At 32.3% G+C, this 14,571-nt stretch overlaps 1 protein-coding gene and 1 long non-coding RNA gene across 2 annotated transcripts; one reads left to right on the forward strand and one right to left on the reverse strand.

Annotated features, from left to right (window-relative positions):
* Nucleotides 1–380: 380 nt before the first annotated feature.
* LOC131075672 (myosin-11) lies at nucleotides 381–6,128 on the forward strand. The gene is given in 14 exon segments (XM_059218448.1): nucleotides 381–707; nucleotides 1,531–1,679; nucleotides 1,801–1,915; nucleotides 2,048–2,095; nucleotides 2,221–2,337; nucleotides 2,483–2,653; nucleotides 3,468–3,577; nucleotides 3,579–3,609; nucleotides 3,786–3,980; nucleotides 4,329–4,466; nucleotides 4,669–4,942; nucleotides 5,185–5,415; nucleotides 5,508–5,590; nucleotides 5,904–6,128. Coding segments are annotated over 10 exon segments (1,062 nt in total). The 5' UTR covers nucleotides 381–707; nucleotides 1,531–1,560; the 3' UTR covers nucleotides 4,687–4,942; nucleotides 5,185–5,415; nucleotides 5,508–5,590; nucleotides 5,904–6,128.
* Nucleotides 6,129–6,870: 742 nt separating this feature from the next.
* Nucleotides 6,871–8,055, reverse strand: LOC131075661 (uncharacterized). Its single transcript, XR_009113247.2, has 2 exons — nucleotides 7,697–8,055; nucleotides 6,871–7,075 (listed from the first exon to the last, which is right to left on the reverse strand). It is a non-coding gene; the product is annotated as an uncharacterized LOC131075661 (long non-coding RNA).
* Between the last annotated feature and the right edge of the window lie 6,516 nt (nucleotides 8,056–14,571).

The raw sequence follows: 14,571 nt of genomic DNA on the forward strand, positions 1-14,571 counted from the left end.
GAAAGGACCACCATTTGGTGCCAAGGAATCCTAAGCCACAAACATCATAGTAGCACATCCGCCTACAAAAAGAACAAGGGGCTCGACTCCCATACAAATCAAAGTGTTTGCACAATGACTCTACTAGAGCACTAAGTGCCACTAGCCTTGGATTGAATGACTCGAAGCAAGTGTTTTTTGAATGCCATAAGGCTTCATCTAAGGGTGGGAGAGATGTCACCATATTGAATTGAAAACCTCGTATACATAAAAAAATGTTATTTCTAATAAATTTAGTTTGTTTTTTCTTGTGTTGCAAGAGTGAAACACACTATTAGATATAGGTCAATAATAAATTGATATGTTAATTAAAGGTGAAATATATTATTGTGCCTTAACCTCTCATTTAATTTGCCGATAAGCAATCCCCTGTGGGGGTACACCACCACCAGAATTGTCTCACACCAGAACCGCCTGCCTGAAAACCTGTCTGAAAACTATTTTAATTTGCCGATGGTTTCCTGCCTTGTGGCTAAGGTTTGTCCTGTTTCCTATCAAACGCATTGGCAAATCGTTGTAGCTGTGGTGGACATTGTTGTGTCTTCCCGCGTGCGTCCTCCATTCCATGTCTTTCTGTCATGTCGTATATTATATTCAAAGAAAACAATTCCCACCTGCTCGAGGTCCGCTTGTATTTCACTCGCTGTTAATATTTTCAACCTCTCTTGGTATGTAACTCTCTGGAATCTTGTGATATTTCATCCTGTACCTTCGGGTGCAGAGCTAGGGTCTTAATAGTTGCATGTAACACAATAACAAGAGTTTTCAATGTCGTGGTGGTTTCATTTTTGCTATTAGATCTTGATTATATTGTTTGCCTATTCTTGTGTGGGTAGAGTTGCTGAAAAGCCCTTCTCTCGCAATAGATAGAACCGGCGAGATTTCAAGCTATTCTCTGACACTGGACAGGGGACCAAGGGATATGTTTTTACCAGTTTTTAAGTATAACAGTTTTATTTTTGGATAATAATAAGTTTTTTCATAATAAAACAGTAGATTGCCAGTTTGATTTTGTTGGGTATCGTTTTTATTATGAAAATTGGAGTAAGTTTTTTTTCTTTATTCCAGTCGTGATATTTTTAGTTTTTATTTGTGAGTCATTCGTATGGTTTTAAGTTTATAGTTTTTGTTGCTTTCTATTAAACTGTCAGCTTTTGTTTTCTAAATCAAATATATAAATCTGATTTTGAGTTTTTGCTGAATCATGGCTATTGCATATTTTTTGGTAATGCTTTTACCAGTTTTTTTTGTAGAATATGGAAGCAATTGTGCTTCTGTTTTTTTTAAATGAAGGAGGATTGTAGTTTGACATAAAAAATGATGCCTTTGAATAGTGAAGGTTGCTGAAAAGTGAAAAGCAAGCCTGTTGGTTTGATGCAACAAATAGCTGAACTTTTAGAGAATTTGTTGAAATATTTGAGCTTTCTGTTGGACAATATTCTGTTTTATTTCTTGAAGCATTGTAGTTATTGGTTTTGTTCATTGTGCTAGCTTTGATAAGTTCACTTGAGCAAAAAGCAGATGAAGCTGAAAAGAAAGCAGAAGAGGTTGAGAAGAAATATGTTGTTCAGTGAAGAATGGCTTAAAAAGGCCAAGGAGGCAGAGTCAGAAATTGAAAAGCTCAAGAATACATTACAAAGGTTTAAAATATTCTTTAATGTCATTATGCTCTCTTTGTTACTGAAGAACCACATTTTTTGTATGTAGTTCATATTCTTATTTTATGACTTTGCTAACTGGAAGTTTACAAAACATAAAAAGGTTTGAAGCTAAACTTCCAAATGCCGAATCTGAGGATAAAGTTATTCGTCAGCAAACATTGGTCAAGTCACCTATAAGGGCCTTTTCGGAATGCATAATCATTATAGTTACTCAGGTCGATTATCACTTTAATTAATCTTCACATATAGTTGGGATATTTCTTTTATTCGATTTCAATCCTTGTTTTTAAAAGTCGAATGCAATTGTACCTGGTTTTCTGAACATTTCAGTTATTTTTTTCTGCCAGACTCTTGAAAATGGCTATCATGAGCTTGAAGAACCTGATACTGTAAAAGTGAGTTTTTGAGTATCATTTCTATCTGTTTTTAGTGTAATGATTTTTTGTTCCATTTTTTATATGACCATTGTCATATATTGATCCTTACAAGTTACAAATAGATTAAGCAACATTTTTTGCAGGTTACTGTTGCCAGTGAGGTACCTTTCATCAAGGAGCCTGCTGAAATTGAGAATAAGCCACCAAGGCCTCTCAATGATATAGAGACCAAGCCACCAAGGCCACTTAATGATATACATGTACTCAGTTCAATTCCCTAAAAATTCTTGAGTCTCTTTTAACTGCATTGCAATTGCAATCATCTACCATACATTGAATTGGATTTGAAGTAGTTATTTCTATAAATCTAATATCTTCTAAATATCTTCTATTATTCCAATTCAGGAAAGCATAGACACACTTATTAAGTGTGTCTCCCAAGATATTGGATTCAGCCAAGGCAGGCCTGTTGCAGCATGCATTATTTACAAGACACTTTTTCATTGGCGATCATTTGAAGCTGAAAGAACCAGTGTGTTTGATCGTATTATTCAGATGATTGGATCCGCAATTGAGGTTAACAAAAATCTTTATGGATATAATGCTTTTGCTATTTGTTTTTAAGATAATTATTTTTCCGTTAATGAGAGTTTTACTGGATAACCACCGACAAAGAACTAGGTTGAGAAGATCCTAGGGCTGTGAAAATGACTTAACACAAAATACAACAGCTAAATAAAAGAAACAAAATTAGATTGGGTTGACATTTGTGGATTGTCATTTTTAATGTTGCCATTTGGCAATTTACAATCTTCAAGCCGTTGATTATCACTGGATCTTGTCTTTTTTACTTGCAAGATCATTGGTTCAGTTCTATTTATGTGTTATCTGTCAAGATATTATGTATTTAAGTAGCCAAAACCCTTTTTTTTTAGAACAGTTCAATCTCAGAGTTGATTATTTCTAGCTTGTCTTTTTTTTGTTTCACAAGCTCATTTTTCTAGAAAGCATTTACTTAACTCTAAAATCTTGCTTCTCTTCTTGGTTCTTTTTGAGATCCATATTCTAGTTTGTGATGATCTATTATACTAGTTGGAGAAGTAAAATCTCGTTTTATTTCTAACTTAGAATGCATTACATTAAAATAATATCATCTCCTAGCTCAACTAGAAATATTTAATGAGTTAGTAGAAATCAACTTTTGGTTAAAGAAAAATTATTTTGAATTACCACCCATATTTACTTAATATTAAGTATAAAACAATGCACTTTCATCTTTTTTATTTAACTTTTTATATTATTTTTCCATGCTCTATTGCCTTTTTAATATTTATGCATTATTTTGCACATGTGCCTACATCTAACATAAAGTCTTCAATTTTTATTGCAGAATCAGGAAAACAACGATGTTTTGGCCTATTGGTTGTCAAATACATAAACTTTGTTTTTCTTCTTACAACGTACATTGAAGGCAACTGGTGCGGCTGGAGAAGCGAAGATCATCTTCTACTTTACGTGAAAGAATGGCTCAAGTAAGAAGAAGATAACTTTCATTTTAATTTTTCAGCAAAGAAAATAATTTATAACTTTAGCTTAATAATTAAGAAAGGTTAATTTATTAGGCTAGAGCAAATTGGGTATATTCAATTTAATGATATTGATTTATATATGGTTGTCTTAATAAGTTATAAACAAATTCATCTTGTAGGGTTTTCGATCCTCACCATCAGCCATGGGCCTTCCTTTCGGCATTGGTGGATTAGATGTCGTGCGCCAAGTGGAAGCAAAATATCCAGCTTTATTATTCAAGCAACAACTTACACCATATGTGGAGAAGATATATGGGATTATTCGTGATAATCTGAAGGAGGACATATCTGCCTTGCTTGGCCTGTGTATACAGGTATATAGAAAAATTTCTGTCAGAGAACATTTGGCAGCCATCAAATCAGATCTAGATATAAAATAAGAGATAGGGCTTAACATATAAAGATTGTACCTTGGTTAGCAGACTCGACTATAATTTGGTTATCAGGATTTGTCTCACTATTTGGCAAATATCTTGGTAGTATCATATATTGCGACCAACAAAAGGCTTGCATCTATTTAGCTGGTTCTAGACAATTGTTAGACTTCATGTACTTTCAACTCCATTTTAACTAAACAATTTTATATTTCTTACCAAATTATAATTCAATGCTCATGTTTCATCTTGTATGAACATAAAAATGATCATGTATTACATATTCAGGCTCCAAGGACATCAAGGGCAAGTATGGTAAAGGCATCTAGATTGGAGGCAAATGCAAATGCACAACAGGTTCCCAACCACTGGCAAAGCATTACCAAGGGCCTAACCAGTCTTCTCCAAACAATGCGTGCAAATTATGTACATTTCAGTGCCGGAGTAACTTTATTTCTTATGAAAATAGCAAAAATTTTGTAGGAACAAGAATATTACTTTTCAACAGGTTAGAATATATCAGGAAATGTTTTTAAATACTGAACTTATACATTGTTGTAAGGCAGTGAACATTTTTAACTAGTAATAGTTTGATATTTAGCAAGTGATCACATTGTGTTTGGTTCAGCTGCCTTCTACGTCGTGAATGTTGCTCATTCAGCAATGGAGAGTATGTCAAAGCAAGATTTGCTGATCTAGAGCTTTGGTGCTGTGAAGCAACAAAAGAGGTTTGCTTGCAATTTTACTTAACCTTTGAATATGGGCTGACCTGGTCTATCGTATGTTATTTTGTATTTTTGGACTTGTCATACCTTACTGAAAGTTGAAAGTTTGTAACACTGCAATATGCTGGTTCAACTTGGGATAAACTCATGCATATTAGACAAACAGTGGAATTTTTGGTAAGCAACAATATAGATAAAATAATTTTAAAATAATTTTTTAAAATAATTTTTTTATTCTTTTTTTATAGTTGATCATCACTAGACATACATTATCATTAAATTATGTTAAATTATATTTACATATTTTTCATCTCCGTAAAGATAGATAGATCTTTGTTAACATAAATCCTTTACTAAAAGGATTGACACAATGGTGCCAACAACTTTAATTTGATACTTGAGTTTGCTTTATCCTTCAGGTTATTCATCAGAAACCAAAGAAATCTCTGGATGAAGTTACCCATGATCTTTGTCCAGTTAGTGGTTGTATTTTTTTTTTCTCTTGCTTCATTGTCTAGATTGTTTACTATTTTCCTCATTATCTTGTTTTTTAAATAATTGCTTCTCGGGCCTTGAGCATACAACAACTATATAGAATCAACATCATGTACTGGGATGATAAGTATGGCGCTCACAGTCTGAGTCAAGATGTAAGTAACGTGGATATAATTGTATGTGATACAATTGCATGCTTGAATTAACACGTTAGTCCTAATTGTCAATAGCGATGGATATTTTACAGGTTATTGCAAACATGAGAGTATTGATGACTGAAGATTCAAATAGCTCTCTAGGAAATTCTTTCTTGTTGGATGATGACTCAAGGTAAGATTTTAGAGCAAACTAATGTCATTGTCAGGATATGCAACAGTTTGCAAAACTTTTTTTCTGTGAACACCTTCACAGTTAGCATTTGGTAGGTTCTTCAACAACTATGTCAAAAAATTGACATAATTGTTGTTTCATACTGCAACATACCCTATACATCAAATCATAATGTCTATGTTCATCATCCCATTGTGATGAAAGAAACTGATGCTCTTTCTGAGTATTTTAGAAGTATACAAGACATTTACAAATTTAGAGAGGGTAACTACCTTCCATTCTAATATTTTTTGTTTCTTATGTTGTTTTACAGATCAAAGAAACTGAAGCTCTTCATTGATTCGAGATAAAAGAAAGTGAAGCTCCCTGTTTATTCAGCCACATTTATACATTGATTTTGTAACATTCCGCCTGACACATAGATGATACAACTCTAAACTGTTACACCATTTTCTTTAATAGATGCATAAGTTGATTGGGAGGTTGTAAATGAGATGATTTTATGGAAATATGTAATGGGGATAATATTCTTGACTTCTGCGGTCTTTGCGCATATCCTTCCCACCGAATGACCTGATTTCGCATTTTTGAATGAGTAAATTTATTTTAATATTATAAAATTGTAATGTGAATGACGGAATTTCACATTTTTGAATGAGTAAATTTATTTTAATAGCATAAAATTGTAATGTGAATGGCAATTCAGGCATGGTGTTCTTCCCATTGTCCCTTCTGAATGACCGAACTACTCATTTTTGAATGAGTAAATCTATTTTAATATTATAAAATTGTAATGTGAATGGCAATTCAAGCATGGTGTTCTTCAACTTCATATGATAAATTGCTATAATTACTATCGGCAGTACAAATTGAACCTTCCTCAGGTCCAACCGCTAGTTTTAAATAAACATTGATGTTAGAATGTGATCACAAGATTTCGTCTTATTACTTGAACTTTGCCCCATTCAAACTTTGAAGATATATTTTTTAATTTATAATAAAATATAACTATTATTCAAGGAGCCGACTGAAATCCTCTTGACGAGGCCACGGATCTCAACAGACTGTCTCTGTGAATATAAACACTTCCAGTATGTGTAGCAATGGCTTTGTATTATTATAATAATAATTATTATTTCTGTCAATGCTGTATGGTCCTTGTAAAATCAATTCATCTAATCAAAATACTTAAGACAATAAAGAATAGAGATTATTTTGTTAGAGAAAAAATTATGCTTGTAGAAAGAAAATGGAATCCCATTCTAAAGAAAAGTAGAGTCTAAAATCAAGCCGCAGGCAAATTGCTCATAAATTTATCTCTACATACACCATGATTATCATTCTCTCCCTCAAATACTGGCTCCCAAATACACTATTTGCAAGACCATCAGCTGGATCTTGACTTGTGCACAAGACCCAATTCAAGTTAATGCAAAATATATGTGAGAAGCAAGGCAACCCACATCAGAAACTCTATAGCACTTCCTGCACTTTCAGGGAATCCAACAATAATCAACAGTCAGGAGATCGAGAAAGAAGGCATTCTTAAAATATCTTTGATGAAAACCCACTTTGCACAATCTAATATTAGCAAACATAACCTAGTTCATGAATCTAACAAAACCAAATCATTCAAGTTGTACATATTTTTAACAATTTTGGCGTGATATACTTAAACTGAATTTGATTATGTAATTTTTTTTCTTTCATCGACATTTAGAATCATATTCTATGATCTATCATCAAGATGAAATATAATTAAACAAATGCTACTGATAAACCAAACCCACAAGATATACTTAAACTGAATTTGATTATTTAATTTTTCTTCTTTCATCAACATTTAGATTCCATGATCTATCACCAAGATGAAATATAATTAAACAAATACTACTGATAAACCAAACCCACAAGATATTTTGACGAGATATACTTAAACTAAATTTGATTATGTAATTTTTCTTCTTCCATCGATATTTCAAACCATGTTTCATGATCTATCATAAAATGAAACATAACTAAACATAACTAAACATATGCTACAAAATAAACCAAACCCACAAGATATTTATCTATCTTATGAATGGGGAATAGAGTGTCACTCACCATCACTGAAAGGGCCCAGAGCAAGAGCATTTGCTTCTGCCTTCCCTAAAATTACATTGTTCCTTAAGAAGCCAAGCACCATTTCCCTCAAATTTTCCCTGATTGCCATCTCTTGTGCAGAATACACAGAGACAAGTTTAGATTCTCAAGTCTTAAACTAGAGATTGAACAAACATAGAGGAAGACTTGTTGAATGAGCTGTTATTGTAAAACAATGGAATAAATAAGGCTGGCTCTGCCCTTCCTCCTGTACTTGGTTTTGTCGCATATGATTGGATTGTTGGAGTGGCTGGATGCTATTATGTTGTATTGTGTATGATGTCATTAAACATTTTATATCAGAGCTAGATGCCAACAATATCTTGATCTCGTTACCATCTATGCACAAGATCATGAGTTTTCGACCTTCAAACAACTGTTTTAATTGATCAGCTGGGAGGTTGTTATTGTGGGACCTTATCCTCATTTCATTTTAAGGGAATTCAACACAGCATTTTATGTGCTTAAATTTGTAGAGTTTCCCATTATATTTGTATTTTGATTGTTGTTAGGTCTTTTACGTTCATTTAAGTTTCATTTTGGTTCAATTATTCTTTATGTAATGAAAGGTGTACAAGTGGCATGATTTATATTGAAAATTAGCACATAGTCCAAAGCATATTCATTATATCTATACCAACTCTTATGGATTGGTCATGAATCTCAATTTACTCCATTCTTCACTTAAGATCAGATCCACGATTTGTGCATGTCATAGGCTAGTTTCATGAATTGTAGAAATAACCCCCATAAACTTAGAGATTTTAAATTTGAATTTAAGAATGAATTGAAGACCAAAAGATTTCATTTGTGTCATTTGAAGTTGTATTTAAAGACTAACCTTGGTTTACTTTTATAAACCTAGATCTAAGCCTAGAAATCATTTGATAAGAGCATTCACAATATATTTGTTTACATAATAGAAATATTCACTATTAGATTCTACTTGCATGTATCACATTTAGGGCATCTATTGTATGCTTGCTTGTTGTCTTCAATCGTTCCCAAAGTCATTGGCTCAATAGTATAAGATTTTGACCAAGAGGAGACATGTTCCCTATCATTCACAAACTTCCAACCACACAATCGGTTTTTAACTAAGAACAAATATAGGCATTTAAGACAAGCTGAAGAAAAATAGTTAAAATATTTATAGATTTAAAATTTGTGCATCTAAATTTGATGTACAATTGTGTAGGTTGGATTTGTAGGTTAGTCACCAATCTCATAGTTGAAGGAGTGACCCACAATGACATAGAAAAACCTATGGATTTAAAGGCAATGATCTAACTATTTCTTGATTTTTCTACACATGAATGAATCACTTATAAGTATTTGTCATAATATATCTACATTAGGTTTGGGATAAAGCACAATAGAGTGCGACTTTTTAGTCTTATTCGACCAGAAAATCGATATTTTGTAGCATTCAACCCATCATGTCAATTATATCAAATAAATTATTGATAATTTAAAGACAATGTAAACTAGCAATCTATGTCAATGTCTCTATAGATTTAATTTATAATTTTTTTGAAAATTTAAAATTATTTCTTAATTTTATTATTTTTATTATTTTTCATCAATTTTTTATTATTTTTCTATTATTAATAGTGGAGGCATTTCACCATAACACATAAATTTTTCCACAAATGAAATATTTCTAGGATTTCCTAGAATTAAATTGTTAACTCAAATATCTAGTGCATATGTGTTTTTTTTGGAAATATCTTAGTGAATATTTTCTTATTATTATTTTTTATTTCTTACTAAAATGAACTTAGACTTCCTTTAATCCTTGGTCATACTAATGTTAATCCTCTAACTGAGCCATTGAATGTGTGCCTAATGTGGGTTAGACTTCTATACCTCCCTTTACAATTTTGGGGAGCTTTCTTTCTATGAGATCATTGGTAACTCTATTGGTCATTTTTTGAAAGTTGATGATTCTTCTTCTTTTAAGGGACACTCCACCACTTTTGCACGCATTCTAGTGGATTTTGACATCTCCAAGCCCCTTCATGGAGATGTGGTTTTGATGGTTGGGGATAGGCCTTGGACTCAACATCTTGATTATGAGGGCCTCCCCTTCTGATGTCTATAGTGCTTTTCCATTGGTCACTAGTTGGCTACAAATTGTCCTCTCTCACCTTGCAAGGGCTCTACTATGTAGTGGAAGGATTCTACTAATGACCATTTAACTGTCAATGTTGTTGATTTTTCAATTAACTCTATTGATGATATGTCTCTTGCTTTTGAGGAGGTTCATACTAAAACTCCTACCCCATGTACAGATTGATTTGCCTTTGAAACCTCATCATTGTTCTTTTTGTGTTGTGCTTACGATTGAATCTTTTGTTGTTTGTGCACTTTGCATTATAGGTGTGCTATCACTCTTTGGTGAAACCATGGGTTCTTTTGTTGTTGTTACAACCACATATTCTTCTACTATTGGTATAAAATTTTCTCTGCCCACTTCTTCAATTTTTCATCATCCACGTCCTACTACCCCTCCTCTTTGCACTGGTAGGCCCTCGATGGAAGTGTCCGCTCCTACTTCAACTTGTATTGGGTTATTGTATGACAACATTTCTTAAACTATTGTTAGTGAAATGAGGAAAGGCTTTCCTTCTTCCAATTCTAAAACTCATTCCTGAGTTGTGGGCATAAGTTCTTCCCACTTTTGATGTGAGATATTTGAACTAATGAGTTGTAAGTGGCTTGTTATGGCTTGTGTGTAGTAAATGGCCTTTTATGGCCTTTTGTGGCCTTGTTTTTTTGTCCTTTGGGCATTTGTTGTAAAGGGTCAACACCCTAGTATTGTTGATTTCTATAATTAAAAAAAAACATGAAAAAAACCACCCTAGTATTGTTTCTTATTGTAATAAAAAAACAAGTTCATATTGACGTGGAGTGTAAGGTAAAGTTTTAACTTTTTTACCTAGTTTGCTACTTTTCATAATGTCTCAAATAGAGGTCTTCTTTTGTAGTAGAGATATCTTTCTTATAAATTAAATAAATAACATTATATTAAAAAACACATTATGTATTTTCTTTTTCATAAAACTAATTTTAAGTGCAATATAAATCTTAAATCTTATCTCTAGGTAACCCTCATATACATGATGTAAAGTTGGTTATTTTGAATTAGTAAAATACATGTGAATAGGAGAAGAAAATATTGCCACATTAGTAGATTTGATCAAAGCACATTAAACCAAATATGTTTTGATCTAACATCCCTACGTATAAAAAGGGTTAGAGATGCAAAATCCTTGCTCTAAGTGATTTCTGTTAATATTCATATGTGCATGATGTAAAGTTGGTTATTTTGAATTAGAAAAATACAAGATGTGGATACGAGAAGAAAATATTACCACATTAATGGAATTTATTGAAGCAACTTAAACCAAAGATGTTCTAATCAAACACCCCTACATAAAAAATGGTTAGATCAAACCCCTAATGTAATCGATTAAAGAACACTACAATAAATCAAGATTCTTCCATCTAGTTGGCTAGCATAATGAGCAAGGTGAAGGAAAATCTTGATCTATTCCAATTATTCCTCTAAGCACATAAGCTCTATTATGTCTCATGCATTAAATTCTCTTAGTATTCAAGAAGCTATTTCATTTTGTTTACTAGAAGAAGTGCCAAATAGTGATTCAAATACTTGTTTATAATAAAATCCCAAGGAAGTCCAATTGAGGTTGTGTTGTCACTATAATTTGCACCCAATGCAAGCATAATAAACCTACAATCTCGTGAAACATGGGACTACTCTTAAGTTGTGGGTATCCTATTATGAGAGTAAACCTCCGGATTATAGGTCGACTTCCTATTTGATCACCTAAAACTAACTGAAATATGAATGGAAAAGGGATAGGAGGATATGCAAAAAACTGAAAAATTAACTACTAGGTGATCCACCAAAAGATAAAAATGATTCAAAATGCTCACAAACTCACAAGATATCTCAAATAATGAAGCTATTTTGACTCACAAATCACATGCACATGCTTGCAAAAATGATTCTTATGAAAGGATAGCTTTATGTTGTTCATAAAAGGATACCATATAATGTTTCTCACAATCTTGACACAACAAAATAACTTACACAATCACAGACCTGCACTATAGCATGCTACACCATGAACTCAACATTGAAGGAAAATAGATAAAAGGAAGGATTATCTGAACAATAATCACTATTTCATCCAAAATGCATTCACAACAATACTCAGAACACATATATAAGAGAAGGAACTAGCTTTTATTGAAAAGAAGGAGTTTTTTGCATTACAAAATCTGAATAAAATACTCATAAGAAAATGAGCTACAAGAGTATGAACATCTGCTTCCACTGCAAGTACAAACTAAGAACTCTTGAAAACTGAGTGACAAAAAGTCACTTATACAATAAGCCTCCAAAATTCAAATTTGAATATTGGCTCCAAAAATCATGAGCTATCACAACCTCCAAGTCTTTCATCAAATCATGCAGCTAACTGAAAGATGTCTCCTCTCAAAACTACCAAAAGAGTTGTCAAGTGAACACAAACTCTTTGGGTCAGATGTGTAGACACCTAAAAATGTCTCATTAATTCTATACTAATTTTTCGTCTATTTAATTAAGTAATTCTTTAATTATTTGATTAAATTAACTATTTCTTCTGATCATCGCCTTTCAACACTTATAATTATTCTATATCTATTCTCAAATAATTTTAATCAGTTAACCCTATCTCAATTATTAATTAAATATCAATTATTTAATTAATTGCAACATTTTCCTTAGTTAAATAATCTTTATTATTTAATTAAATTTCTATTTCCTAAGTTTAAATAATTTCATTTAAATTATTTAAATTAATTAACTTATTCCTCCAATTCCCCAAATTATAATTCCATCTAATTTCATTTCATATTTCCCCAAATTCGAATTTCATATCATTTCATATAATTTCAAATCATCAAATTCACATTTTCCCCAAATCTGAATTTCAGTTAATTTCATGTGCATTTCAGCATTCGAATGACCAAATTCAAGTCCAAATAGAAAATGAAAATCAAATTCAATTTCAAATTCCTACAACACATGCTAAAATCATAACTGATTGATCAAATCAGTTGTCTAATCAGTTAACTCAGTTAACTCATCAATCATCCTTTTTAACTCAAAATCAATTTAGTCTTCTAATCAATCAATTTAGTCTTCTACTCAATCAAGTAAGTCATCTCCTCAATCTATTCAGTTCACTAATCAATCAAGTGAGTTGACTAATCCATCTATTTAGTTCACTACTCAATCAATTTCAATTGTCTCCCAATCAACACTTGAGTTCTATTTCTCACCCCCTTTGTGTTGAAAATCTATAAATTCAACCTCTTTTCATCATTTCAAGCTAGCTTTTCTAGAATCACAGTCTTCAATATTGTTGCTTATCCTATGCAGGAAATTAAGTGCAATACCTGAGAGCCACCTACATCAACAACAATGGAGAAGAGAAATGGAAGCCTTGCTATGTCAATTGAGGGAGCCTTAGATAGATCATTTCAATTCAATTGATAATTACCTTTATTCCATTGTTATTTAGGAGTAATAATTAGATTTAGAGTTGTGATTCACTCTTTGATAATCTGATTCATGCAATTTATGCCTATTTACTGCTTGAAGATAGGATGTAACCAAATATCCCCCTAAATTAGGGATACAACTGCATGAATCAAGTAGTTAAGTATCTAATTTTTCTCCTTAACTGATACTCCAACTATCTAGACCATCTAATTGAAGTCAAACTCATAGTCAAGAGACCAAAACCCCTAATTTTTGCTCTATATGTTGACACATCTTCAATAAGACCCTAGATGTTGTTAACAAGTTCTGATTCAAATTCTTAGAATGAACCGGAGGAAAACTGAGAGGGGGGGGGGGTGAATCAATTTTCCACAAGTTAAACAATTATTACAAATTATAAACCTTCTACCAGAACACAATGAAAACAACACAATCGAAGATAAAGCATGAAAGTATAGAACACACAACACCAATATTTTTGACGTGGAAAACCCGGTTAAGGGAAAAACCATGGTGGGAAACCCTACCCACAGTAAGATAATACTTCTGCAGCAGTATGTGAAACATTACAATGGGGATTGCACTTGCAATCAAGACAACCACCTAGAGTGCACTTCTCAACACAAAAGGGAAGTCTCACTAACTTACATAAACATCGGACTACAATCTGGAGGAAATGAACTGTGGAAATAACATCTCCTAATGCTTGATACAGTTCCGGTTAAGCACAAATGTTTGCCCTACAATACCAAACTCTCCTCAAACCTTCGCTGAATGATATAACCTTGTTCGCACAAAAACCACTTTCTGATAATGCAGACATAACCATACCATACAAATTACATGAATATATCACCTATATATATATATAGATCATCAACTTTGATAAACAAGGTCGGCTAAACCCTAAATGGTTCCCACTTTTTGGTACATCTTGATTTTTGCTGAAATCATACATTTTTAAGAAAATATAGTGATTTAAGCTTTAAGAGGTCCCATTTGAAGTAATTAATTGAAGAGAGTTAGATCAAAGGCTCTCAGATCAAAATTTCTTGGATAGAACCTCTCTACTTATATATCATACTTGCAATAGAGTCTCCTTTGCATCTATCAAATGTTGATAAAAAACCAATTTTACATTAGCTTTTGGGGGGTCAAATGAATTCACTTAGAACTTTTGTTTTTTAAAGTATTTAGTTCTTTTTATAAGCTTTCCAAATAGTATAATTTTTAAATATATTTAATTTCATTAGTA

This window comes from Cryptomeria japonica, chromosome 3 (genome assembly GCF_030272615.1).
Source record: "Cryptomeria japonica chromosome 3, Sugi_1.0, whole genome shotgun sequence".
In the NCBI taxonomy this organism is placed as follows: Eukaryota; Viridiplantae; Streptophyta; class Pinopsida; order Cupressales; family Cupressaceae; genus Cryptomeria; species Cryptomeria japonica.